The sequence below is a fragment of the Phoca vitulina genome, unplaced genomic scaffold (genome assembly GCF_004348235.1).
Source record: "Phoca vitulina isolate PV1807 unplaced genomic scaffold, GSC_HSeal_1.0 scaffold35, whole genome shotgun sequence".
NCBI classification, from domain to species: Eukaryota; Metazoa; Chordata; class Mammalia; order Carnivora; family Phocidae; genus Phoca; species Phoca vitulina.
The window spans coordinates 19,818,392-19,844,145 of record NW_022589738.1 but is presented as its reverse complement, the minus strand read 5'-3'; the positions used below and the strand labels follow the sequence as shown (position 1 = coordinate 19,844,145).

General features: G+C 41.6%; 1 protein-coding gene across 2 annotated transcripts in view; it reads left to right on the top strand.

The window, feature by feature from the left end:
• The first annotated feature begins 909 nt into the window (after positions 1 to 909).
• The window catches only part of ZNF182 (zinc finger protein 182), a 31,566-nt gene continuing 6,721 nt past the window's right edge, over positions 910 to 25,754 (top strand). The window contains exons 1-5 of one of the 2 annotated variants that reach the window (XM_032426600.1): positions 910 to 1,023; positions 1,276 to 1,462; positions 2,349 to 2,407; positions 22,504 to 22,630; positions 22,934 to 23,029. In XM_032426600.1, the coding sequence (XP_032282491.1) occupies positions 2,393 to 2,407; positions 22,504 to 22,630; positions 22,934 to 23,029 (238 nt within the window). In that variant the 5' untranslated portion in view covers positions 910 to 1,023; positions 1,276 to 1,462; positions 2,349 to 2,392. Of the gene's footprint in view, positions 1,024 to 1,156; positions 1,463 to 2,348; positions 2,408 to 22,503; positions 22,631 to 22,933; positions 23,030 to 25,754 lie in introns of those variants that run through there. The other variant, XM_032426601.1, reaches the window with a different exon arrangement.

Genomic DNA, 25,754 nt, shown 5'->3' with positions numbered 1-25,754 from the left:
CTTCTGATGGGTCTTTAAAGAATCTTATCCCTCTTATGGCTTCCCATTCTGTCTAGAGTGAAGCATGAGCTCTGTTTTTGGCAGAGGAGGCCCTACGGCATCTGGCCCCCCACCCACTTCTCCCTCCCTCACACCTCCTACGCTCCCAACACACTGCCAGTTTCCATTCCTCCAACACGCCGAATTGGGACCCGCTTCTGGGCCTTTGCAACAGCCGTGCCCTCCACCAGAAAGCTCTTTGCTTCGGCTGTTTGTGTGGCCGGCTCCTTTTGGTCAGCAAAATTGTCACGTCCGACGAAAGGATTTCGTTCCTGCCCATCCAGAGAAAGCAACCCGTCAGCCACTGCTTAACACATTCCCTTCACCCCGGGGTGTGTGCGTCCTAGGTCCCCGTTTATTTTTTATCCTTCAGCTTGTTTGTATGCCGTCCTTCAAAACTCCCAGCTCTAGCCACTGGATGGAGCCAGTGTGACCTTTCCCTGCCTCTCAGCCTTTGTGCACGCTGGGCGATTCGGCCACGCATCCCGTCTTCCTATTCAATTACACCTGTAAACCCGACGCTGCCCTTCGGGTTCAAGACCCCAAATTCCGGCCTGCCAGAACTTTCCTCAATTGGGCAGTCCCCCTCCCCGCCATAAGCAAAATGCTTTTTGAGGTCTCGGGAATGACGGTCTCCTCTGAACAAAGTAAACACCTGCTCCACACGGCAGCCCTGGAGGTGTAGAGCCCTGGTGGGCGCGGCCATCTCAAAGCAGGGACCGCGCGAGCGCGGCCATCTTCCCTCCGCGCAGGCGCCGCGGCCCCGCCGCGTTCGCGTGGGGCTGGCGGGAGCGGGGCGGGAGGGGGCCCGATGTTGACTATTGGCGGACGCGGGCTCAAAGCCCCCACTGAGCGTGCGCACACCCAGCTGCTGCAGCCCTGTGGGCTGCGGAGCCCGAGTTGGTCCCGAAGCGGAAGTGCTTCTTAGGGCCAGTTCTTGTACTGGTCTCCTCTGCAGTGAGCAGAAAATCTATTGTCGAGAGGGTGAGAGAGACAGAGAGAGAGAGAGGGAGAGGGGTTGAGAGGGCGAGTGCTAGAGGTGGTGGGCTGAGTGATGGGGAGTTCTGGGGGGAACGAATGAAGGGGGATGTGGGGGGGCGGTCATTGATGTGGGGAGTTGTGGGGTGAGTGATGGGAGACCGAATGAAGGTCTCTGCGCACGATGGTGGACAAAGTTATGGGACTAGTCGGGGTTGAATGGGGCTTGTTAAACGCTGACTTCTACACATTTTCCAGCACAGTGACCTGCGCTAAGGGTTCATACGCACTCCTCAGGTCCCTCCTTAGGCGCGCCCCGCCTCTCCCTGTGCCCCTCTCCCCTTGCCCACGCCCCCAGGTAGGGGCCTGGTGTGAATGCTCCAGCCGAAGTGAATCTGCACCCGAAGGCTTCCTTCTGGCTCCTGGGCAAGCCGGCCCCAGTGAGGTGAGGAGAAGGAAGAGGCACCTGAGAGGACTCACCTCAGAGCTTAGAGCTTGGGGTTTGGGGGTGGGGTGGGCGAGGCTTGGTGCTGCAGGGTCTGGAGGGGGGGATCGTCGGGCTTAAAACGTCAGGAGGATGACAGTTTTTAAAAGTTCAGTTTTCTTGGCGTTTGACAAATACTAGCACATTTGAATTACAGATTAATTAAAAATAGAGGAAAAGAAAATCAAAAGGAATTCATTTTATCCCCCTACATTTAAACGTCCATTCTTAGAGTTTTGGGTGTGTATTAGGGGTGTGCGTTTTTTAAACATTTCACATATAGTTTGAGATGGGTTCCTGCAGTTTTATAACCTACCTTTTTTTCATTTAGAAGTTTTACTGTGATTCAGCTTAATTTATTCTGTGACATTTTAAAAACTTTTAATTTAGATATATGTACCGAAAAGTACACAGATACTAAAGCATACAGTTCCATACAACAGTGTTTTTAATAGCTATGTAGGATTTCACCCCTTGTATTTCCTTATTAGTCTCTTATTTTGAGTCATATAGGATTAACTTTGGCATTCATAAAGTCAGTGCTGAGATGAAGGTACTTATAGAGGAATTGTGATGTATTAGAATAATTTCATTAAAGGAAATACCTGGAAATACAATTTCTGGGTCAGTACACAAGTATATATAGAAAAAAAACTTTTTGTGTTAGAAGCTCAGGTGAGGAAAAGAGTCAAGAATACACAGGTGGTTGTTAAAACCGCATGGTTGCCCAAACTTCCACAGGGTGGCCTCATGCCCATCTCATGTGAGGGGATTCCTAGGCAGATAATTCTGGGCAGATATGCCTGATGGGTTCTCTCATATGCTGTACACTTCTCCATTCTTCCAGCTCGGGCTTCACACATCTCTGCCTTTTCCCAAGAAGAGCAGGAAATGGCCAAACCCCAGGTAAGTATGTAGTCTGTTCCTTCCTCTTTTTTTTGTTTGGTACCATGGATGTGATGAGCTATGTAGGAATTTCTGACATAAGATAGGAAATTATTTGTAAATAAGCATTAGGATCAGGGCGAATGAGAGACAGCAGCAAGGCCAGGTTAGAGTGTAGACATGCGGAGGACTTAGGGTGTGATAGATACTAACATTGACTTACGGATTTCTCTTCTTCGAGCCTCTGGCTGCCAGAGGGAAACTTAATTAGGAAGCTGGCTCACCTTACTCATCAGGAGAGAGCACACCAAGTCCTCAGGGAAGTAAAGGTTTCCTGGAATTGCCTTCCATGGCATTTCTTTTCTGAGTCTTCATGTGGATGGTGGAATTGTCTTCAACCACAGCCTGGTTTCCTGCCGGTATTTCTTAGAGCATTCCTCAGTGAACTGGAGTCATAATGTCAAGGTGTAATTTGGGAATAAAATGTCTTAGGGAACTTGAAATTTTTCTTGAAATCATTTTTCCGAAGTAATTTTATCAGTCCAACTTTGGATTCTCATTTGGCCAAGAGATAGAGTCCTGCAGATGCTCACAGCCAACCATCTTTTTTCTTTCACTAAAAAAATGTTTTTTAAATTAGTGTGCAGGAATATTGATTTTGTTGTTGTTGTCCAGTACAATAAATGTGAACACATTTGGCATTGTTAAGGTCAGTGCTGAGATGAAGGTATTTCACGAATACAGATGCGTGTAACTAATCTATAGGATAGAGAATAGTTTCATCAGGCCAAAAAAATGCCTTATGCTACCCCTTTATGGTTCTGTCCGTCCCCACCTGTAAGCTCAGGCAACCACAGATCTGTTCTGTGTCACTACAGTTTTATCTTTTCAAGAATGTCATATAAAAGGAATCATGTGGTATGTAATGTTTTTTTTTTAAATTAAACGTTCTTTTGAGATAATCAATAGACGTGCAATTATAAAAATAATACAGAGAGATCCTGTGTATCCTTTACCTGTTTCCCCCAATAGTACATCTTACAAAGCTATAGTATAATGTCATGACCAGGATGTTGACTTTGCTATGGTCAAGACATAGCTCCAGCATTGCAGGGATCCCTTATGTTACCCTTTTATAGCCAAATCCATCCCTTTTCTCCAATCCTCCCCTTCTTAGACTCCTAGGAATTACCATTCTCCATTTCTAGAATTTTGTCATTTCAAGAATGTGATAAAAATCAAATCATATAGTATGTGACCTTCTGAAACTGAGGAAATTTTTTACTCAGTATAATTCCCTGGAGATTCAGACAAGCTGTGTGTGTCAGTTCTTTTTATTGCTGGGTGGTCTTCCATGGTATTGATGTACCACAGCTTATCTATCCATTCTCCTGTTGAAAGACATTGGAATTATTTCCAGTTTTTGGCAATTATGAGTAAAACTACTTTAAACCTTCATACACAGGTTTTTGTGTCAACATAGGTTTTCATTTCTCTAGAATAAATATTGGATTGCTGGGTCATATGGTAAGTGTATGTTTACCTTTTTAAGAATCTGCCAGATTGTTTTCCAGAATGGTAGAATCATTTTTCATTTCCACCAGCAATGTATAAGAATTACAGTTGCTTCACATTTTTGTCAGCACTTGGTATTGTCAGTATTTTTAATTTTAGTCATTCTAGCAGTATAGTTGGTATCTCATCATGGCTTTAATTTGGGTTTCACTAATAGCTAATGATGTTTAAGATCTTTATATATGCTTATTTACTTTTTGTGTATCCTTTTTGATGAAGTGTTCAATCAACTCTTCTGCCCATTTAAAATTGGATTGTTTTCTCACTAGTGAGCTTTGAGAGTTATTTATATATTCCGTGTGCAAGTCCTTTGTCAGATACATAGTTTGTGTGGTTTGTCTTTTTATTCTCTTAACAGTATTGTTCACAGAGCAAGAATTTTTAATTTTGAAAATGTCCAATTTATGAATTATTTCCTTTATGGATGGTGATTTCGGTGTCATATTTAAGAACTCTTTGTGGATCCTGTGTCATGATTTTTTTCCTTTCTATAAGTTTCATAGTTTTAGGTTTTACATTTAGACCTATGATCTCTTTTGCGTTAATTTTTATATAAGGGGTGAGGATTAGGTTGAGGATTATTATTTTGCATATGGAATTCCATTTGTTCCAATCCCATTTATTGAAAGGATCATTTTTCTTTTTTGAATTGCTTTTGCAGGTCGTCATAAATCAGTTGGCATATTTGTGGATCTATTTCTGGACTCTACTCTGTTCTATTGATCTATATATCTAACCCTCTGCCAGTACCACGCTTTTTTTTTATGCTTCTATTTAAATTCCAGTTAGTTAACATATAGCTGTTTTCATAATTTGGCTATTATAGATAACGCTGCTATAAACCTTGGGGTGCATGTTGTTTCTTACATTGTTGATCGTAACCGTTCAGACAGGTGTGAGGTGGTATCTCATCATGGTTTTGATTTGTATTTTCCTGATGATGAGTGATGTTGAGCATCTTTTCATGTGTCTGTTAGCCATCTGGATGTCTTCTTTGGAAAAATGTCTATTCATGTCTTCTGCCCATTTTTAACTTTTTTTAAAGATGTATTTATTTTCATGCTTTACAGATGTTTCATTTTCTAAAGCTGATGTCACTGCAAGCTGCTTTTCCACTTTAAGTAAAACATTCAAATTGTTGACAGGTTTTGCTGGTGACACGGGGTTCGTAGTGACCCCTGCACATTGTTTAAAAATTAGGATTGTACTGCACTGGGACATTCAGGTCCATTTGCATTTTCAGGAATCTTTTCTTAAATTACTTACTTCAGTTGGTATTCTGGGAAAAAATTGGAAAGTTTTTGTTTGTATTTTATTGTAGTTTATAATAAATTAAATTTTTTAATAGCTTCAGAGGTAGAATTTAGTGATTCATCAGTTGTATATAATACCCAGTGCTCATTACATCAAGTGCCCTCCTTAATGCCCATCACCCAGTTACCCCATCCCCCCCACCTCCCCTCCAGCAACCCTCAGTTTGTTTCCTAGAGTTCAGCATCTCTTTTGGTTTGCCTCCCTCTCAATTTTCATCTTATTTTATTTTTCTTTCCCTTCCCCTATGTTCATCTGTTTTGTTTCTTAAATTCCACATACGAGTGAAACCATACGGCATTTGTCTTTCTCTGACTGATTTATTTTGCTTAGCATAATACCCTCCAGTTCCGTTCACGTTGTTGCAAATGGCAAGATTTCATTCTTTTTGATGGCTGCATAATATTCCACTGTATATGTATACCACATCATCTTTATCCATTCATCTATCGATGGACATCTGGGCTCTTTCCATAGGTTGGCTCTTGTGGACATTGCTGCTATAAACATTGGGGTGCATGTGCCCCTTCGAATCACTATGTATCCTTTGGATAAATACCTAGTAGTGCATTTGCTGGGTTGTAGGGTAGCTCTATTTTTAACTTTTGGAGGAACCTCCATACTGTTTTCCAGAGTGGCTGCACCAGCTTGCATTCCCACCAACAGTATAAGAGGGTTCCCCTTTCTCTGCATCCTCGCCAACATCTGTTGTTTCCTGAGTTGTTAATTTTAGCCATTCTGACAGATGTGAGGTGATAACTCATTGTAGTTTTGATTTGCATTTGCCTGATGATGAGTGACACATCTTTTCATGTGTCTGTTGGCCATCTGGATGTCTTCTTTGGAAAAATGTCTGTTCATGTCTTCTGCCCATTTTTTAAAAAAAAAGATTGAGGGAGAGAGAGAGAGCACAGTAGGGAGGGGGAAAGGGAGAGAATCCCACTCAGACTCTGTGCTGAGCATGGAACCTGATGTGGGGCTCGATCTCAACAACCCTGAGATCACAACCTGAGCCAAAAGCAAGAGTCCGACTATTAACAAACTGTGCCACCTTCTGTCCATTTTTTAATTGGAGTATTTGCTTATGGGGTGTTGAGTTTTATAAGTTCGTTAGGTGTTTTGGATACTAACCCTTTATCAGGTATGTCATTTGTAAATATCTTCTCCCATTCTGAAGGTTGCTTTTTTAGTTTTATTGATTGTTTCCTTCACTGTGCAGAAGGCTTTTATTTTGATGAAGTCCCACTAGTTTATTTTTGCTTTTGTTTCCCTTCCCTCAGGAGGCATCTAGAAAGATGATGCTTCTGCCCATGTCAAAGAAGTTACTGCTGTTGTTCTCTTCTACAATTCTTATGGTTTCATGTCTCACATTTAGGTCTTTCATCGATTTTGAATTTATTTTTGTGTATGGTGTAAGAAAGTGGTCCAGTTTCATTTTTTTGCTTGTTGCTGTCCAGTTTTCCCAGCACCATTTGTTGAAGAGACTTTTTCCCACTGGATATTCTTTCCTGCTTTGACCAAGATTAATTGACCGTATAGTTGTGGGTTCATTTCTGGGGTTTCTTGTCTGTTCTGTTGACCTGTGTGTCTATTTTTGTGCCAGTACCACACTGTTTTGATTATGGAATTGTGATGCCTCCAGCTTTGCTTTTCTTTTTCAGGGTTGCTTTGGCTATTTGGGGTCTTTTGTGGTTCCATACAAATTTTAGGATTGTTCTAGCTCTGTGAAAAATGCTGTTGGTATTTTGATAGGGATTGCATTAAATGTGTAGATTGAGCTTTGGGTAGTAGACATTTTAACAATGTTTGGTCTTCTAATCCATGAGCACAGAATGTCTTTCCATTTCTTTTTTCAAGATTTTACTTAATTTATTTTGAGAGAGAGAGAGGGCGCCTGGGTGGCTCAGTTGGTTAAATGACTGCCTTCAGCTCAGGTCATGATCCTGGGTCCTGGGATCGAGTCCCACATTGGGCTCCCCCTGCTGTGCGGGGAGCCTGCTTCTCCCTCTCCCTCTGCCCACCACTCCCCCTGCTTGTGCTCTCTCTCTCTGTCAAATAAATAAATAATCTTTAAAAAAAAAAGGAGAGAGAGAAGGGGGAGAGAGGGAGAGAGAGAATGAGTTGGGGGAGAGGGAGAGAGGGAATCTGAAGCAGACTCCATGCTAAGCCTGAAGCCTCATGTGGGGCTTGATATCACCACCTTGAGATCATGACATGAGCTGAAATCAAGAGTCTGATGCTTAGCCGACTGAGCCACCCAGGCACCCCTGTCTTTCCATTTATTTGTGTCATCTTCAATTTCTTTTATCAGTGTTTTAGTTTTCAGAGTACAGGTCTTTCATCTCTTTGGCTAGGTTTATTCCTAGGTATCTTACTGGTTTTGGTGCAGTTGTAAATGGGATTGATTTTTTTTTTTAAGATTTTATTATTTGAGAGAGAGAACACGGGAGAGCATAAGCGGTAGAGAGGGAGAAGTAGGCTGCCCATCGGGCAGGGAGCCTGATGTGGGGCTCGATCCCAGGACCCTGGGATCATGACCTGGGCTGAAGGTAGATGCTTAACTGACTGAGCCACCCAGGTGCCCCTGGGATTGATTCCTTAATTTTTCTTTCTGCTGCTTCATTAGTGGTGTATAGAAATGCAACAGATTTCTGTACATTGATTTTGTATCCTGTGACTTTCCTGAATTTGTGTATCAGTTCTAGCAGTTTCTTGGTGCAGTCTTTTGGGTTTTCTATGTACAGTATCATGTTGTCTGCAAATAGTGAAAATTTTAGTTTTTCCTTGCCTGTTTGGATACTTTTTATTTCTTTTCATTCTCTGATTGTGGTAGCTAGGACTTCCAGTACTCAGGTAAATAAAAGTGGTGAGAGTGGACATCTCTGTCTTGTTCCTGACTGTAGAGGAGAAGCACTCAGTTTTTCCCCACTGAGTATGATGCTAGCTGTGGGTTTGTCATAGATGGCCTTTATTATGTTGAAGTATGTTCCCTCTAAACCTACTTTGTTGAGGGTTTTTATCATGAATGCATGTTGTACTTTGTCAGATACTTTTTCTGCATCTATTGAAATGATCATATGGTTCTATGATGTATCACATTGATTGATTTGTGAATATTGAACCACCCTTGCAACCCAGGAATAAATCCCACTTGATCGTGGTGAATGATTTTTTTAATGTATTGTTAGATTTGGTTTGCTAGTATTTTATTGAGAATTTTTGCATCCATGTTCATCAGGGATATTGGCCTGTAGTTCTCTTTTTTAGTGGTGTTTTTTATCTGGTTTTGGTATCAGGGTAATGCTGCCTTCATAGAATGAGTATGGAAGTTTTCCTTCTTTTTCTGTTTTTTTTGGAATAGTTTGAGAAGAATAGGTATTAACTCTTCTCTAAATGTTTGGTAGAATTTGCCTGTGCAGCCATCTGGCCCTGGACTTCATAGTATATGTGCTGCTGAAGTGAGCACTCTGGACTTTTGTTTGTTGGGAGTTTTTTGATTACGGATTCAATTTCCTTGCTGGTTATGGGTCTGTTCAAGTTTTCTATTTCCTCCTGTTTCAGTTTTGGTAGCTTATATGTTTGTAGGAATTTATCCATTTCTTCTAGGTTGTCCAATTTGTTAGCATATAGTTTTTCATAATATTCTCTTATAATTGTATTTCTGTGATGTTGGTTGTGATCTCTCCTCTTTAATTCATGATTTTATCTATTTGGGTCCTTTCTCTTTTCTTTTTGATAAGTTCGGCTAGAGGTTTATCAAATTTATTAATTTTTTAAAAAGATTTTATTTATGAGAGAGAGAGCGAGCGAGCATGAGCAGGTGGAGGGGCAGAGGGAGAGGGAGAAGCAGACTCCCCATTGCAGGGCTTGACCCCAGAACCCTGAGATCATGACCTGACTCGAAGGCAGACGCTTAACTGACTGAGCCCCCCAGGCGCCCCTCAATTTTATTAATTTTTTCAAAGAACCAGCTCCTGATTTCATTGATCTGTTCTATTGTTTTTTTTAAATTTCTGTGTCATTTATTTCTCCTCTAATCCTTATTATTTCCTTCTTTCTGCTGGCTTTGGGCTTCATTTGTTGTTTTTTACCTAGTTCCTTTAGGTGTAAGGTTGGGTTGTTTATTTGAGATTTTCTTCTTGCTTCTTGAGGTAGGCTTGTATTGGTATATTACTTCCCTCTTAGGTCTGCTTTTGCTGCATCCCAAAGGTTTTGGACCATTGTGTTTTAATTTTTATTTGTTTCCGTGTATTTTTTTTTATTTCTTTGATTTCCTGGTTGACACATTCATTGTTCAGTAGCATATTGTTTAACCTCCATGTGTTTGCAGTCTTTCCAGATTTTTTTCTTGTGGTTGACTTCAAGTTTCATAACGTTGCAGTCAGAGAAGGTGCATGGTATGACTAAAGTCTTTTTGTATTTATTGAGACCTGTTTTGTGATGTAATCTGTGATCTATTCTGGAGAATGTCCCATGTGCACTTGAAAAGAATGTGTATTCTGCTGTTTTAGGATGGAATGTTCTGAATATATCTGTAAGTCCATCTGGTCCAGTGTGTCATTCAAAGCCGTCGTTTCCTTGTTTATTTTCTGTCCCTTGATGTAAGTGGGGTGTTAATATCCTCTACTATTATTGTATTGTTATCAATTAGTTTTTTATGTTCGTTATTGTTTTTTTTTTTACCAAAGACACTTTATTTGTTACCTCTTACAGTTAATAGTCAAGAACAAATAATAATAACAACAAATAAAAGTAACTTGCAAGGGGACCAGACATTAGACATAAACAAGGACAGTATTAACATTAAAGAAAGCACATGTTATTAATTGTTTTATATATTTGGGTGCTTCCAGGTTGGGTGCATAAATACTTTCAATTGTAATATCTTGTTGGATTGTCCCTTTTATTATGATATAGTGCACTTCTTCAGTCTCTTGTTACAGTCTTTGTTTTAAAGTCTGGTTTGTCCAATATAAGTAGTTACTCTGGCTTTCTTTTAACATCCATTTGCATGATAAATTTTTCTCTGTTCCTTCACTTTCAATCCGTAGATGTCTTTAGATCTAAAATGATTCTCTTGTATGGGGTGCCTGATTAGCTCAGTAGCCATGTGACTCTTGATCTCGGGGTTGTGAGTTTGAGCCCCACACTGGGTGTAGATATTACTTAAAAAAAAAAAGTGAAATAAAATGAATCTCTTGTAGGCAGCATATAGATGGATCTTGTTTTCTTTTATCCATTCTGACACCCTATGTCTTTTGATTGGAGCATTTAGTCCATTTACATTCAGAGCAATTATTGATAGATATGCATTTATTGCCATTTTCCTGTTTCTGGAGAGTTTTTCTGTTCCTTTCTTGTCTTTGTCACTTTTGGTCTTTCCTTTCCACTCAAAGAGTCCCCTTTAATATTTCTTGCAGGGCTGGTTTAGTGGTTACACACTCCTTTATTTTTTGTTTGTCTGGGAAACTTGTTATCTCTCCTATTCTGAATGTTAGCCTTGCTGGATAGATTCTTGGCTGCAGATTTTTCCAGTCAGCACTTTGAATATATCATGCCACTCCTTGTTGGCTTTCCAAGTTTCTGTTGATAAATCTGCAGCTAGCCTTATGGGTCTTACCTTGTATGTTAAGGACTAATTTTTTTTAAGATTCTATTTATTTATTTGTCAGAGAGAGAGTGCACAAGCAGGGGGGGCGGCAGGCAGAGGGAGAAGCAGGCTCCCCGCTGAGCAAGGAGCCCGATGCGGGACTCGATCCCAGACCCTGGGATCATGACCTGAGCCAAAGGCAGATATTTAACCAATTTAGCCACCCAGGCTCCCAAGGACTAAATTTTTTTAAGATTTTATTTTTAAAGTTATCTCTACACCCAGCGTGGGGCTCAAACCCACAATCCCGGGATAAAGAGTCACATGCTGTACTGATTGGCCAGCTGGGTGCCAATAAGGACTTCTTTTGTTTTACTGCTTTTTAGATTTTTTCTTTATCAGTATATTTTGCAGATTTAATTACAATATGTCTTCGTGTTGGCCTGCTTTTGTTGATTTTGTTGGGAGTTCTCTGTGCTTTGTGGATCTAGATGTCTGTTTCCATCCCCAGATTAGGGAAGTTTTCAGCTATTATTTCTTCAAATAAATTTTCTACCCCCACTTTCTCTCTCTCCTTCTTCTGGGACTCCTACAATACGAATGTTACTACGTTTGATGGAGTCACTGAGTTTATTAAGTCTGTTCTCATGTTGCATAATTCTTCTCTCTCTTTTCTTCATCTTCATTACATACTTTCCATTACTTTGTCTTCTAGGTCACTAGTTCATCCTCTGCTTCTTCTAGCCTGCTGTTCGTTATATCAGGTGTGTTTCTAATCTTGTTTATTGCGCTCTTCATCTCTGGTCAATTCTTTTTTTTTTTTTTAAAGTAGACCCCCCCCCCCAATATGGGGTTGAATTTCATGACCCTGAGATCAAGACCTGAGGTGAGAGTCAAACTGAAGGCAGATGCTTAACCTTCTGAGCCACCCAGGCGCCCCTGATTGATTCTTTTTTAACTTTTTTCTCTCTTCAGCAAGCGTCTCACTGATGTCTTCTATTCTTTTATCAAGCCCAGTGTGTATCTTTATTATTGTTGCTTTAAATTCTCCATCAGGCATGTTACTTATATCTGTTTCGGTTAGATCTCTGGCCATGGCCTTGTTCTTTCATTTGGGATAATTTCCTTTGTCTTCACATTTTATCTAAGTCTCTGCCTTTTTCTGTGCGGTAGAGAAGCCGTTTATGTCTCTTGTTTCTGAAAGTAATGGCCTTATGAAGAGGCCATGGAGTGCCCAGGCCCTGGCACTTCACGGAGTGTCTCCAGTGTGTGCTGCGTGAGCTCTGCTGTTGTGTTCTGGCTGCTCTGTCCTGCAGGCCCGTCATCTGCGGAGGCTCTCCCTGCCTGCTGTGGGCAGTGTTTGGTCCCTGGCCTGAAATGTGGCGAGTTTGAACTAGGTGTGCTCTGGTCCGCTTGTTAAATGAGACCTGTCACCAACTTCACTGAAACTGAGGCCCTACAGAAAAAACTCCCTGGTCAGGAGTTGTGGCGTGGACAGGGGTTTGTGCTGGTCTCTGGGGGAGGGGCCTGCCGTGCTGGGACTGAGGCAAGCATGACTGAGAAGGGCAGTTCCACCTGCCTGCAGGGGTGTGGGGCTTGGTGTAAGCAAGTCAGGTAGCCAGCATCAGTGTATACTGCTTGCCACAGATGGCTCTATGTATGCTGAGGGGTGGGGAATCGAAATGGCGCTGGCCAGTTTCTTTGTTCCCAGGGAGGTGTCTCCATGAGTGCTGCCTCTCAGGCATGCACTCCAAGAAGAGTGAATAATCTCCCTACCGTGTTCCCCAGGCGTTGAGCTTATTTTTGTATATGGTGTATGAAAGTGGTCCAGTTTCATTCTTTTGCATGTAGCTGCCCATTTTGCATGTAGCACCCATTTATTTAAGAGACTGTCTTTTCTCCATTGTTATATTCTTGCCTCCTTTGTTCTAGATTAATTGACCATATAAGCATGGGTTTATTTCTGGGTTCTCTATTTTGTTCCATTGATTTGTGTGTCGGTTTTTTCCTAGTACCATACTGTTTTGATTAATATACCTTTGTAGTATAGTTTAAAATCAGGGAGCATGATACCTAGCTTTGTTCTTTCTCAAGATTGCTTTGTCTATTGGAGATGTTTTGTCGTTCCATATAAATTTTAGGATTATTTGTTATAGTTCTGTGAAAAATGCCCTTGGTATTTTGACAGGGATTGCATTAAATCTATAGATTGCTTTAGCTACAGCATTTTAACAATATTATTTCTTTCAGTCTGTGAGCATGGTATCTTTCCATTTATTCGTGTCATCTTCAGTTTCTTTCATCTGTGGCTCATGGTTTTCATGTCCTTGGTTAAATTTACTCCTAGGTATTTTAGGGTTTTTTTTGATGCACTTGTAAATCTGATTGTTATCTTAATATCTCTTTTGATGGGGGCGCCTGGGTGGCTCAGTCATTAAGCGTCTGCCTTTGGCTCAGGTCATGATCCCAGCATCCTGGGATCGAGCCCCACATCGGGCTCCCTGCTCTGCGGGAGGCCTGCTTCTCCCTCCCCCCTTCCCCCTGCTTGTGTTCCCTCTCCTGCTGTCTCTCTCTCTGTGTCAAATAAATAAATAAAATCTTAAAAAAAAAAGAAAATATCTCTTTCGATAGTTTGGTATTAGTGTATAGAAACACAACAGATTTCTGTATATAAATTTTGTGTCCTGCAACTTTACTGAATTTATTCTAATGATTTTTTTGGTGGAGTCTTTAAGGTTTTTTTATATAATATGTCATCTGCAAATAGTGACAGTTTTACTTCTTCCCATTTATTTCCGTTATTTCTTTTTTTTCCTGCATAATTACTGTGGCTAGGACTTCGGTACTATGTTGAATAAAAGTGGTGAGTGGACATCCTTATGTTGTTTCTGATCTTAGGAAAGGCTTTCTTTCACCTTTTCACTGTTGAGTATTATATTAGGTATGGGCTTGTCATATATGGCCTTTATTGTGTTGCGATACCTTCTCTGTATACCCAATTTGTTGAGAGTTTTTATCACAAATGAATGTTGAATTTTGTCAAATGCTTTTTTTGGTGTATCACATTGATCAATTTATAGATGTTAAACCATTCTTGGATGCGTGGAATTAATCCCACTTGGTCATGGGGTACAATCCTTTTAATGTTTTATTGAATTCGGTTTGCTAATATTTAGTTGAGGACTTTTGCATCTATGTTCATCATGGATATTGGCCTGTAATTTTTTGTAGTGTCTTTGGTTTTGGTATCCAGGTAATGCTGGCTTTGTATAATGAGTGTGGAAGTGTTCCTTCCTCTTCAAGAGTTGGAATAATTTGAGGAGGCCAACTTGACCTGGACTTTTGTTTGTTGGGAGTTTTTTGATTACGGATTCAGTTTCTTTTAAAATTTTTTTTAATTAAAAAAAATTTTTTTTAAGATTTTATTCATTCATTTGAGACAGAGATACAGAGAAAGAGAGAGAGAGAGCATGAGCAGGGAGAGAGGCAGAGGGAGAGGGAGAAGCAGGCTCCCTGCTGAGCCAGGAACCCAATGTGGGGCTCGATCCCAGGACCCTGGGATCATGACCTGAGCCGAAGGCAGACACTTAACTGTCTGAGCCACCCAGGTGCCCTTGATTCAGTTTCATTATTAGTAATCAGTCTTCAGATTTTCTAATTCTTCATGATTCAGTCTTGGAAGATATTGTTTCTAGGAGTTTATCCATTTTTTCTAGGTTGTCTGATTTGTTGGTGTCTAATTGTTGATAGTATTCTCTTACAGTCCTTTGTATTTCTATGGTATCAGTTATAACGTCTCCTCATTTGTTTCCGATTTTTTTTTTTTTTAGATTTTATTTATTTATTTATTTGAGAGAGAGAGAGAGAGAGAGAGAAACAGCATGAGAGGGGATAGGGTCAGAGGGAGAAGCAGGCTCCCCGCCGAGCCGGGAGCCCGATGTGGGACTCGATCCCAGGACTCCGGGACCATGACCTGAGCCGAAGGCAGTCGCTTAACCAACTGAGCCACCCAGGCGCCCTGTTTCCGATTTTATTTGGGCTCTGTCTCTTTTCTTGAGTCTGGCTAAAAGTCTGTTGATTTTGTTTATCTTTACAAAGAACCAGCTCTTAGTTTCATTAATGTTTTTTATTGTGCTTTTAGTCTCTATTTATTTCCATTCTGATCTTCATTCTTTCCTTTTTTCTACTAACTTTGGGCTTTGTTCTTATTTCCTTGAATGTTAAGACATTGTTTATTTGATGTTTTTCTTGTTTCCTGAGGTAGGCCTGTATTGCTCTGAACTTCTCTTAGAACTGCTTTTCCTGTGTCCCAAAGATTTTGGTCCATTGTGTTTCCATTTTCATTTGTGTCATGTTATCTTTTTTTTTTTAAGATTTTTATTTATTTTAGAGAGCAAGAGAGAGCGCATGCACATGTGTGAGTGGAGGGAGGGGCAGGGAGAGGGAGAGGGAGAGAATCCCAGGCAGATGCCATGCTGAGCACAGAGCTTGACTTGGGGCCCAGTCTCAAGACCCTGAGATCATGACCTGAGCTGAAACCAAGAGTTGGATGCTTAACCGACTGAGCCACCCAGGCACCCCTCATGTTACCTTTTGATTTCTTGATTGGTTAATTAAAAGCATGTTGTTTAGTCTCCATATGTTTGTGTTTTTCCAGTTGGGTCTTGTAATTGGTTTTTAGTTTCATACCACTGTGGTGGAAAAGATGCTTGATATGATTTCAGTCTTCCTAAATTTGTTAAGACTTGTTTTGTGATCTAACATGTGGTCCATCCTGGAGAGTGTTCCCTGTGCACTCAAGAATATGTATTCTCCTGTTTTTGGATGGGGTGTTACGTATCTGTCTATTAGATCCATCTAGTCTAATGTGTTGTGTAAGGCCAATGTTTTCTTATTGATTTTCTGTCTGGATGATCTATCCATTGATTTAAGTGAGAGGTTATAGTCCCCTACTATTACTGTATTGCTATTTCTCTCTTTATTTCTATTAATGTTTGTTATATGTATTTAGGCACCTCTGTGTTCAGTGCATAGATATTTACAAATGTCATATCCTCTTGTTGGGTAGACCCCTTTATCATTGTGTAGTACCCTTCTTTGTCTTTTTTTTTTAAAGATTTTATTTATTTATTTGAGAGAGAGAATGAGAGCATGAGAGGGAAGAGGGTCAGAGGGAGAAGCAGATCCCCTGCTGAGCAGGGAGCCCGATGTGGGACTCGATCCCAGGACTCCAGGATCATGACCTGAGCCGAAGGCAGTTGCTTAACCAACTGAGCCACCCAGGCGCCTTCTTTGTCTTTTGTTATGGTCTTTGTTTTAAAGTCTAATTTGTCTGATACAAGTATTGCTATATAGCTCTTTTTTAAAATACAAATTAGTGCCTTTTCTTCTTAGCTTAGAGAAGTCCCTTTAACATTTCTTGAAAGGCCAGTTTAGTGGTAATGAGCTCTGTTAGATTTTGCTTATCTGGAAGACTCTTACTCTCTCCTTCAATTCTGAATGATAACCTTTCTGGGTAGAGAATTCCTGGTTGGCAGTTTTTCCCTTTCAGCACTTTGAATATGTCATCCCACTCCCTTCTGGTCTGCAATGTTTCTGCTGAAAAATCTGATAGACTTCTGGGGTTTCCTTTGTACATAATACTTTGCTTTTCTCTTACTGCTTTTAAGATTTTCTCTGTATCCTTAACTTTAGCCATTGTAATTGTAATGTGTCTCGGTGTGTTTTCCCTTGGGTTCATCTTATTTTGAACTCTTTGGGCTTCTTAAACCGGATGTCTGTATCCTTCCCCAGGTTAGGGAAGTTTTCAGCCATTATTTCTTCAAATAATTTTTCTGATCCTTTCTCTCTCCTACCTTCTGGAACTCTATAATGCAAATGTTATTCTGCTTAATGTTGTGCCAGTGGTCTCATAAGGTGTCCTTACTCTTTTAGTTCTTTTTTTTTTTCTTTGCTGCTCTTTCTGGATGTTTTCCATTGCTTCCCTGATTTGTGCTTCTATTTCATCTGTTCTGCTTTTGAACTCCTCAGGTGTGTTTTTCAGTTTAGTTATAACTTCTGTTTGGTACTTACATATTTTTTCTTTTTTTTTCAAAAGACATTTGTTTGAGAGAGAGAGTGTGTGCATGAGTTGGGGGGAGGGGCCGAAGGAGAGGGAGAAGCAGGCTCCCCACTGAGCAGAGAACCTGACACAGGGCTCGATTCCAGGACCCTGAGATCATGACCTGAGCTGAAGGCAGACGTTTAACCTACCGAGCCACCCAGGTACCCACATATTTTTTCTTTTTGTTGAAGTTCTTTTTTTTTTTTTTTAAAGATTTTATTTATTTATTTGTGACAGAGAGAGAACACGAGCAGAGGGAGAGGGAGAGAGAGAGGCAGACTCCCCACTGAGCAGGGAGCCCGACGCTCAATCCCAGGACCCTGAGATCATGATCTGAGCTGAAGGCTGATGCTTAACCGACTGAGCCCCCCAGGCGTCCCCTCTTTTTGTTGAAGTTCTTATTGTGTTCATCCTTTCTTCTCCTGAGATCAGTGAGCATCTTTACGACCATTACTTTGAATTCTTTATCGGGTAGGCTGCTAATCTCTATTTCATTAAGGTCTTTTCCTGAGGGTTTGCCTTCTTCTTTGGTTTGGAAAATATTCTTCTGTGTCCTCATTTTGCTTGTCTCTCTGTGTTTGTCTACATGTATTAGGTAAAACAGCTACCTCCCTCAGTCTTGAAGGAACAGTCTTGTGTAGGAAATGTTCCATGTGGCCCAAAAGTCTCCCTGGACCCCCAGAGTCAGGCATTCTGTGGTGTCCCTTGTGTGGGCTGCATGTGCATGCTGGCTGTGATAGGACCACAGCTGCTGTGTGGGGAGGGCAGGGCTCAGGGCACTTGCCCAGCTCTGTCGTGGCTGGGCTGCTGCATGGGCAGAGTGGGATTCAAGCTGCTTGCCCTTCCACTGTGGCTTGGTCTCTGCATGGGGAGGGCAGGGCTCAGGGCACTCACCCTATCCATTTGCAGCTTAGCCACTATGTGGGAAGGTACAGGTCAGGTCACTGACCGGGCCTGCTGGCATCTTGGCCACTGAGCAAGGAGAATGGGGCTTGGGATGGTCACCTGTCCTCCCTGTGGCTTGGTTTCTGTGAGGGTTGCATGGTGCGTGGGGTGCTAGCCCAGCCCCGCCATGGCATGGGATGGGCAGAGCATGCCCTCTGGTGCTAGTAGGCACCAAAAATGGTGCCTGTTGGCTTCATCACCAGCAAATTAGGATGAGATTGCAAAAATGCTGTTGGCCAGCACATCCATCCCCAGATAAAGTCCTTGTAAGTTCCTGTCTCTGTGGCAGCTGCTTTAGAATTAGCGTGTGCTGGGCGCTGGGGAGCTCAGTCAGTTAAGCGTCTGCCTTCGGCTCAGGTCAGGATCCCCGGGTCCTGGGATCGAGCCCTGCATCAGGCTCCCTGCTCTGCGGGGGGTCTGCTTCTCCCTCTGCCTACCGCTCCCCCTGCTTGTGCTCTCTTTCTCTCTGACAAATAAATATATAAAATCTTAAAATAACAACTAGATATGATTGATAACATTATACCAGGAAATACCAGAGTTTTAGAAATTTCATAGAATTTCTGGGACACTTAAATTTATATAAATATAACATATATTTGGGACGCCTGGGTGGCTCAGTTGGTTGGGCATTTGCCTGCAGCTCAGGTCATGATCCAAGATCCTGGAATCGAGTCCCACATTGGGCTCCCTGCTCTGCGGGGAGCCTGCTTCTCCCTCTGCTTGCTGCTTCCCCTGCTTGTGCTCTCTTTTTCTCTGACAAATAAATAAATAAAATCTTTAAAAAATAAAGGAAAAAAAATTAGTATGTCTCTCTCCCTTATGGTCTAGGCACTTTTCAATCTGTTGCTTCTGCACTGGATATCAGGGTGAGTGGGTTTTGTGTGAGAGCCCTTTAAGAATGGGAGCTCTAGGGGCGCCTGCCTTCGGCTCAGGTCATGATCCCAGAGTCCTGGGATCGAGCCCCGCATCGGGCTCCCTGCTCTCTGGGAAGCCTGCTTCTCCCTCTCCCACTCCCCCTGCTTGTGTTCCCTCTCTCAATGTATCTCTCTCTGTCAAATAAATAAAATCTTAAAAAAAAAAAAAGAATGGGAGCTCTATGTTCCCTACATTCTATGATTCTCCTGGTCTTAATCCCCATTGATTTTCAAAACCAAACATTTTTGGGGCTTTCTGGTGCGGGCCCCCAGGTTCGGAGGTTGCTGATGTGGGACACAGTCCTTTTACTCTTTGAGTAGAGTTCCATGTTTTTGTGATCTCTTCCGATTGTGGGGGGTCACCACTCCTGATGTGGGGTCCCACATGAGGTTCTGTCACTGCCTCTCCTGCCCTTCTCATTGTGTCTCTTTGTCTTTTGTTGTGGAGGTGCTGCTGTTCATCTAGTTCTCAGGTCCTTTTTAGAGGAAAATTACTCTATATAGAGCTGTAAGTTTGTTGTGTCCATGGAAGGAGGTGATTTCCTGGTCTTCCCACAGGGCCGTCTCGAACTCCCATTGTGGTTTTAATTTGCAGTTTCTTCATGACTAATGATGTTAAATATCTTTCCATGTGCTTATTTCTCATTTGTATATCTTCTTTGGCTTAATATCTTTCTTTTGCCTTTTTTTTTTTTTTTTTTAGTTTTTAGAGTTCTTTATATATTCCCAATACAATTTTTTCTTTTTTTTTGCCAGAATGTGATTTGTAAATATTTTCTTTCATTCTGTGGCTTTTTCTTCTCTTAAGACTGTCTTTTGAATTTTGCTGCCCCATCTAAGAAATACTTGACTAACCTAAGGTTAAAAAGATTTTCTCGTGTGTGAGTGTGTGTGTGTGTGTGTTTAAGTAGGCTCCACACCCAGCGTGGAGCCCAGCATGGGGCTTGAACTCACAACCCCGAGATCAAGACCTGAGCTGAGATCAAGAGTTGGACGCTTAACTGACTGAGCCACCCAGGTGCCCCTCCTATATTTTCTTCTAGAAATTTTATAGGTTTAGATTTTACATTTAGGTCTGCGATCTGTTTTGAGGTTTGAGTTTTGTACATGTGGGAGGTATTTGCTGGAGTTGTTTTTGCATATGTAGATCCAGTTGTTCCAGCATTGTTTGTTGAAATGGGAACTCCCATTTTCCCTTGAACTGCCTTTGCACTTTTGGTGAAAGTAATTTTTAAGTAAAAGGTCAAGATTAGAACAGGACAAGGACCTCAGAATCCCCACTCTTGCCCTCTCCCAATCAGTACCACCCACAAAGGTAATCGCTCTCCTGACTTTTAACATCATGGGTTGGCCTTGCCTGTGCTCTTATTATATATAAATCGAATCATGCAGGATGTACTCTGGTGTCTGCATTCTTGTGCTCATCGGTACATCTGTGAGATTCACCTGTGTTGGATATGTGGTTTGTAGTTCATTTATTTTCATCACCACGCAGGATCCCATTGAATGTGCCACAGTTTACCCATTGTGTTGTTGAGGGACATTGGCATTTTTTCCACATTTTAGTTTTAGAAGTAGTGCTTCTGTGAACATCCTGTACTTGTTTTCTAGAGCATATATGCATGGTTTTCTTTAAGCTGTGTACCTAGAAGTAGAATTGCTGCGTCATAATGTATGCAAATCATTAACTTTAGTAAACACTGTCAATTTCCCCAAGCAACTCTGCCAGTATATATTCCTACTAAGTGTGAGAGTTCTCATTTCACCACAATCTTATGATATTTTAGTCTGCTTAATTATAACCTTTTTAGTGGGGGCATAGGAATGTCTCAGCATGGCTTAAATTTTCATTTATCTGAGTGCTGATTGGGTTGAGTACATTTTCTTATGCTCATAGGCCATTTGGGTTTTGTTTTTAGTGAAGTACATATTCACATCTCTTCTCTGTTTTTTGGTGTTGTTTTTGTGTTTCTTATTGATTTGCAGGGTTTTTTGTTTTTTTTAATTTTTTTTTCTTTTTTTTTTAACGATTTTATTTATTTATTTGAGAGAGAGAATGAGAGACAGAGAGCATGAGAGGGAGGAGGGTCAGAGGGAGAAGCAGACTCCCTGCCGAGCAGGGAGCCCGATGCGGGACTCGATCCTGGGACTCCAGGATCATGACCTGAGCCGAAGGCAGTTGCTTAACTGACTGAGCCACCCAGGCGCCCCGATTTGCAGGGGTTTTATATGTTCCAGATAAGATCCCTTTATCATTTTTGATTGTTGCAGATAATCTCCCCATTTAAAGCTTGCCTTTTTACTGTTCTACTTTTATTTTTTTGTTTTTATTTAAATTCCAGTTAGTTAAGATACAGTGTATTATTAGTTTCAGGCGCACAATAGAGTGAGTCAACACTTGGCATACAACACCCGCTGCCCATCACAAGTGCCCTCCTTAATCCCTGTCACCTGTTTCACTCATCCCCCCACCCCCTCCTCTCTGGTAACCGGCAGTTTGGTCTCTGTCGTCAAGAGTCTGTTTCTTGGCTTGCCTCTCTCTCTCTTGTTTTCCCCTTTCCTCATTCATTTTGTTTTTTAAATTCCACATATGAGTGAAATTATATGTTATTTATTTTTCTATTTTTCTTTGACTTATTCCACTTAGCATAATACTTTCTAGCTCCATCCACGTTGCAAATGGCAAGATTTCATTCTTTTTTATGGCTGAGTACTAGTCCATTGTAGTTATAGACCGCATCTTCGTTATCCATTCATCAGTCGATGGACATTTGGGCTCTTTCCATAATTTGGCTATTGTTGATAATGCTGCAGTAAACATCGGGGTGCATGTATCCCTTCAAATCAGTATCTTTGAATCCTTTGGGTAAATAGCTAGTAGTGCAGTTGCTGGATTATGGGGTAGCTCTATTTTACACTTTTTGAGGAACCTCCATACTGTTTCCCAGAGTGGCTGTACCAGTTTGCATTCCCACCGCCCTTTCTCCACATCCTTGCCAACACCTGTTGTTTCTTGTGTTGTTAATTTTAGCCATTCTGACAGGTGTGAGGTGGTCTCTCTCTCATTGTGGTTTTGATTTGTATTTCCCTGACTGTTGTACTTTTAATCTTGTAACATTTATAAATCTTTTCCTTCATGAGTAGCGCTTTTCACATCTTGTTTTAGAATTCTTTCCCTACACCAAGACTATGAAAACATTTTCCTGTACTGTTTTCTAGGCACCTTATTGTGTTATCTTTCACATTAGATTTACAATTTCTCTGTAGCTCATTTTTGCGTATGGTGAGTTAGTGGCTAAATTCTGCCCCCTGTGGATATCCAGTAGTCCACCCACATTTATTTGAAAAGATCATCCTCTCCCCACTGCCTTGCAGTGTCAACTTTATCATAACTCAGGGGTCCATATGGCATTTGGATTCTCTTTTTAGTCCTACTGGACTATTTGTCTATCCTTGTGCAAATCCCACATTGTCTTACATATATTCTATACACTTATGGAATATTCCATGTAGTTGATGGAATAGTTTTTCTGCCATGGTTTGTGATTTTCCAACAAGGTAGGCATCCTGTATTAAGTCATCATCACGAACTGGGAACCCAATCAGCAGTTCCCTACATTTCATCCTCATCACCCAGTGGTCAGTATTTTAGAGTAAAAGGAATGTGCAATTACAGGGACTCGTGACATTCGAGGATGTGGTTGTGGATTTCACCCCAGAGGAGTGGCAGCACCTGAACCCTCCGCAGAAGACTCTGTACAGAGAAGTGATGCTGGAGACCTACAGCAGCCTGGTCTCTGTGGGTAAGAATGGCTTCCTCAGGTAATTTTGCTGCTTATGATTGTTGTGTCTGATAGAGGGCCTTTCCTTTCTCGGTTTGGAAAACTTGTAAGGTCTCTGAACTGCTTGAAAAGTTGGACGTTGAGTTCCAGGGATCGAAGTTTCCTGACAGGGTGTTTGTGAACTCAAAACCCAGGTGAAATGGTTCGACTTGACCATTGGACCACTGTGTCAAGTGATCGGTCTCTCATGCTGCCCCAGACCCCACTGCCCTCTTTCTCAGATGCTCTGAAGATCCAGGAGGTATCACTGTCATTTCTCCTCAGCAGGGCCACAGGTGACCAAACCAGACCTCATCCTCAAATTGGAGGTAGAAGAGCCATGCCCAGCAGAAACAAAAATCTCCTTTTGGAGCTTTCCAGGTGAGTGGCATTGACTCAGACGACAGGGACAGGAGGTGCCAGCTTGTCAGCCATGGGTGAGGACCTCTGTAAGGGCTTTCAGGAATGTCTGGAGAAAGCTTGTGACCCTCTGATCTTGTTGGACAGGGACATGAATACCTCAGACATAAGAGTGACACCCCTCGCCCCTGTCCCACACCCACCAGACCACTCCCCTTAAGTTGGTGCTCACCCAGAAGTTTCTGCGTAGCTCCTTTTCCCGGTGGATAAGTGTCTTGTAAGTGCCAGTCCCCGCTCACACCCTGCCACTTCTCCCATTCTCACTTCTCACCGCTTTATCTGAAGCCAGGCCCACCTGAGTCACAGGCGTAGGCACTACTGCTCTAAGTCCATGTTGGATTACCTGTTTCCATTCGGTTGAGATATTTCGATCAGATTTGCTCTCCTAAAACATCTTATCTTTGTTTAAAAATAGCTTTATTGAGATAGAATTCAGACCCTAAACTTCGCTCTTTTTGAAGTATACAAATTCAGTGATTTTTAGTATGTTCACCAAGTTATGAAACCATCACCATTATCTAATTCTACAACATTATCACCCCAGAAAGAAACCCGTACCCCTTACCAGTCAGTCTCTATTTCCTCCTTCCCCCATCCCCTGGCAGCCACTTTCTGCCTCTATGGTTTTGCCTATTCTGGAGATTTCATGTAAATGGAACCATACAAAATGTGGCCTTTCATGTCTGGTTTCTTGCACTTGGCATGATTTCAGGGTTCATTCATGGTGTGGCATGTATTAGGACTTCATTCCTTTTTCTGGTGGAATGATACTCTGCTGTCTGGATACACCACTTTTGTTCAGCCATTTATCTGCTGATGGGTATTTAGGTCGATCTCACTTTTTGGCCATTATAAAGCTGCTATGAACATTCATGTAGAATGTTTTATGGAGGTGAAGGTTTTAATTCCTTTTGAGTATGGACATAGGAGTGGGATTGTTGGACCACATGTTTAACATTTTGTGGAACTGCCAAATGATGAATATCCCATTTTCAAAAATTTTTACCCAGCGTTTTAACATTCACAGAGGATTCTTTGCGTGAATCAATTTATAAGATGGTTGGAAAAAGGGGGACTTTTCTCCCATTCCTTCTCCATTTATAAGTTGGCACTCTTCTTTTGCCCCATCCCATTAATGAATTAATTTTAGCATCAGTATGGACTCAGATTGTTATTTTTCAGTGTGTTATAATGCATTAATGTCTTCTGTCATTATTCATTTTGATGTTCAAATTGTCCTCAATTTGTCCAGGAGGAGTCCCTTCGGGCTGGCTCCTCCGTCTCTTAACATGACCCCATCATTCTTTGAGCACTTTCTAGCACAAAAATATATTCCAGGTTCACACTGTACTTTCCCTGTTTCAGACCTAGAATCAGCAGCTTCTCCAAGGATTTTTGATTCCTTTTAATGGGGAATGGTACTGAGAAATCAGGATCTGGGTGCTGAGTGTTCTCATAGCTACTTGGATTCTTCTTATAACCTACAGATGATTCCCAGCTATCTTCCCCCCCCCCTTTTATTTTTTTTAAGTAACTGGTTAATTTGTCTTTTAGTTTCCCACGTTCTGGACTTTGCTAAGTACCCTATGGTATTTAACATATTCCTCTGTCCCTTATTTTTTTCTTGTAAATTGGTGGTTAGATTTTGAAGTTTGATCAGATCCAGGGTTTTATTTTTTTCTTTTAGCAAGCTTACTTCCTAGCTGCTGTGACATCCTTCCATCAGGAGGCACGCAGTGCCTGGTTCTCTACTGTAGTTAGGAGTTCTCGGTGATTATTGCTTGTATGTATTCGTTAATGTTTGCAAAATGGTGATATTCTGTTGTGCCTTGTTGATTAGCTGGAATACTTCTATAAAGAGGATTGCCTCTCATCTGTTATTTGCTTATATGTTAGTTCCAGGAATTCCATTTCAGTTATGTGTGTTTTCCCATTTGTTTACCACTTTTAAAAATAATGAGTTGGTTTTGTAGCATCATTCAAAAGGTGACTAATATTTTTTTAATATTTTAATCAAACATTGCCTTATCCTCATTATGAATCAAACTGCCCTATCTCTGGTGAGCAGAAACCCCTTCAGATTGGCTCCTGAGTCTTTGGTAGCTTCTTTGCTTTCTGGTGTTACAAGATGTTCCAGGCTCATTTTATATAGTTCCCATCTCTGGCTTGGAATCAGCCATTTCTCCAAAGAACCCTGTTTTTTTGTTTTGTTTTTTTGTGGTAATAGTGTTTTGAGACCACAATTTGGATGTTAGGGAATTGTTTCTAGGCCTTTTAAAAATTGACAGAGCTAGGAACCACGTAAAAACGATTTTTTAAAAGATTTTGAGAGAGAGCGCGAGCGTGCACGCATGAACGGGGTGGGGGGGGGCGCAGAGGGACAAATAGACTCCCTGCTGAGCGGGGAAGCCTAATGCAGGGCTTGATGTGTGACCTGAGCCAAAGGCAGACGCTCAACTGACTGAGCCACCCAGGCGCCCTGTAAAAAAGTTTTTTTTTTTTAAGATTTTATTTATTTGACAGAGACACAGCGAGAGAGGGAACACAAGCAGGGGGAGTGGGAGAGGGAGAAGCAGGCTTCCCGCAGAGCAGGGAGCCCGATGTAGGGCTCCATCCCAGGACCCTGGGATCATGACCTGAGCTGAAGGCAGACGCTTAACAACTGAGCCACCCAGGCGCCCCCCCC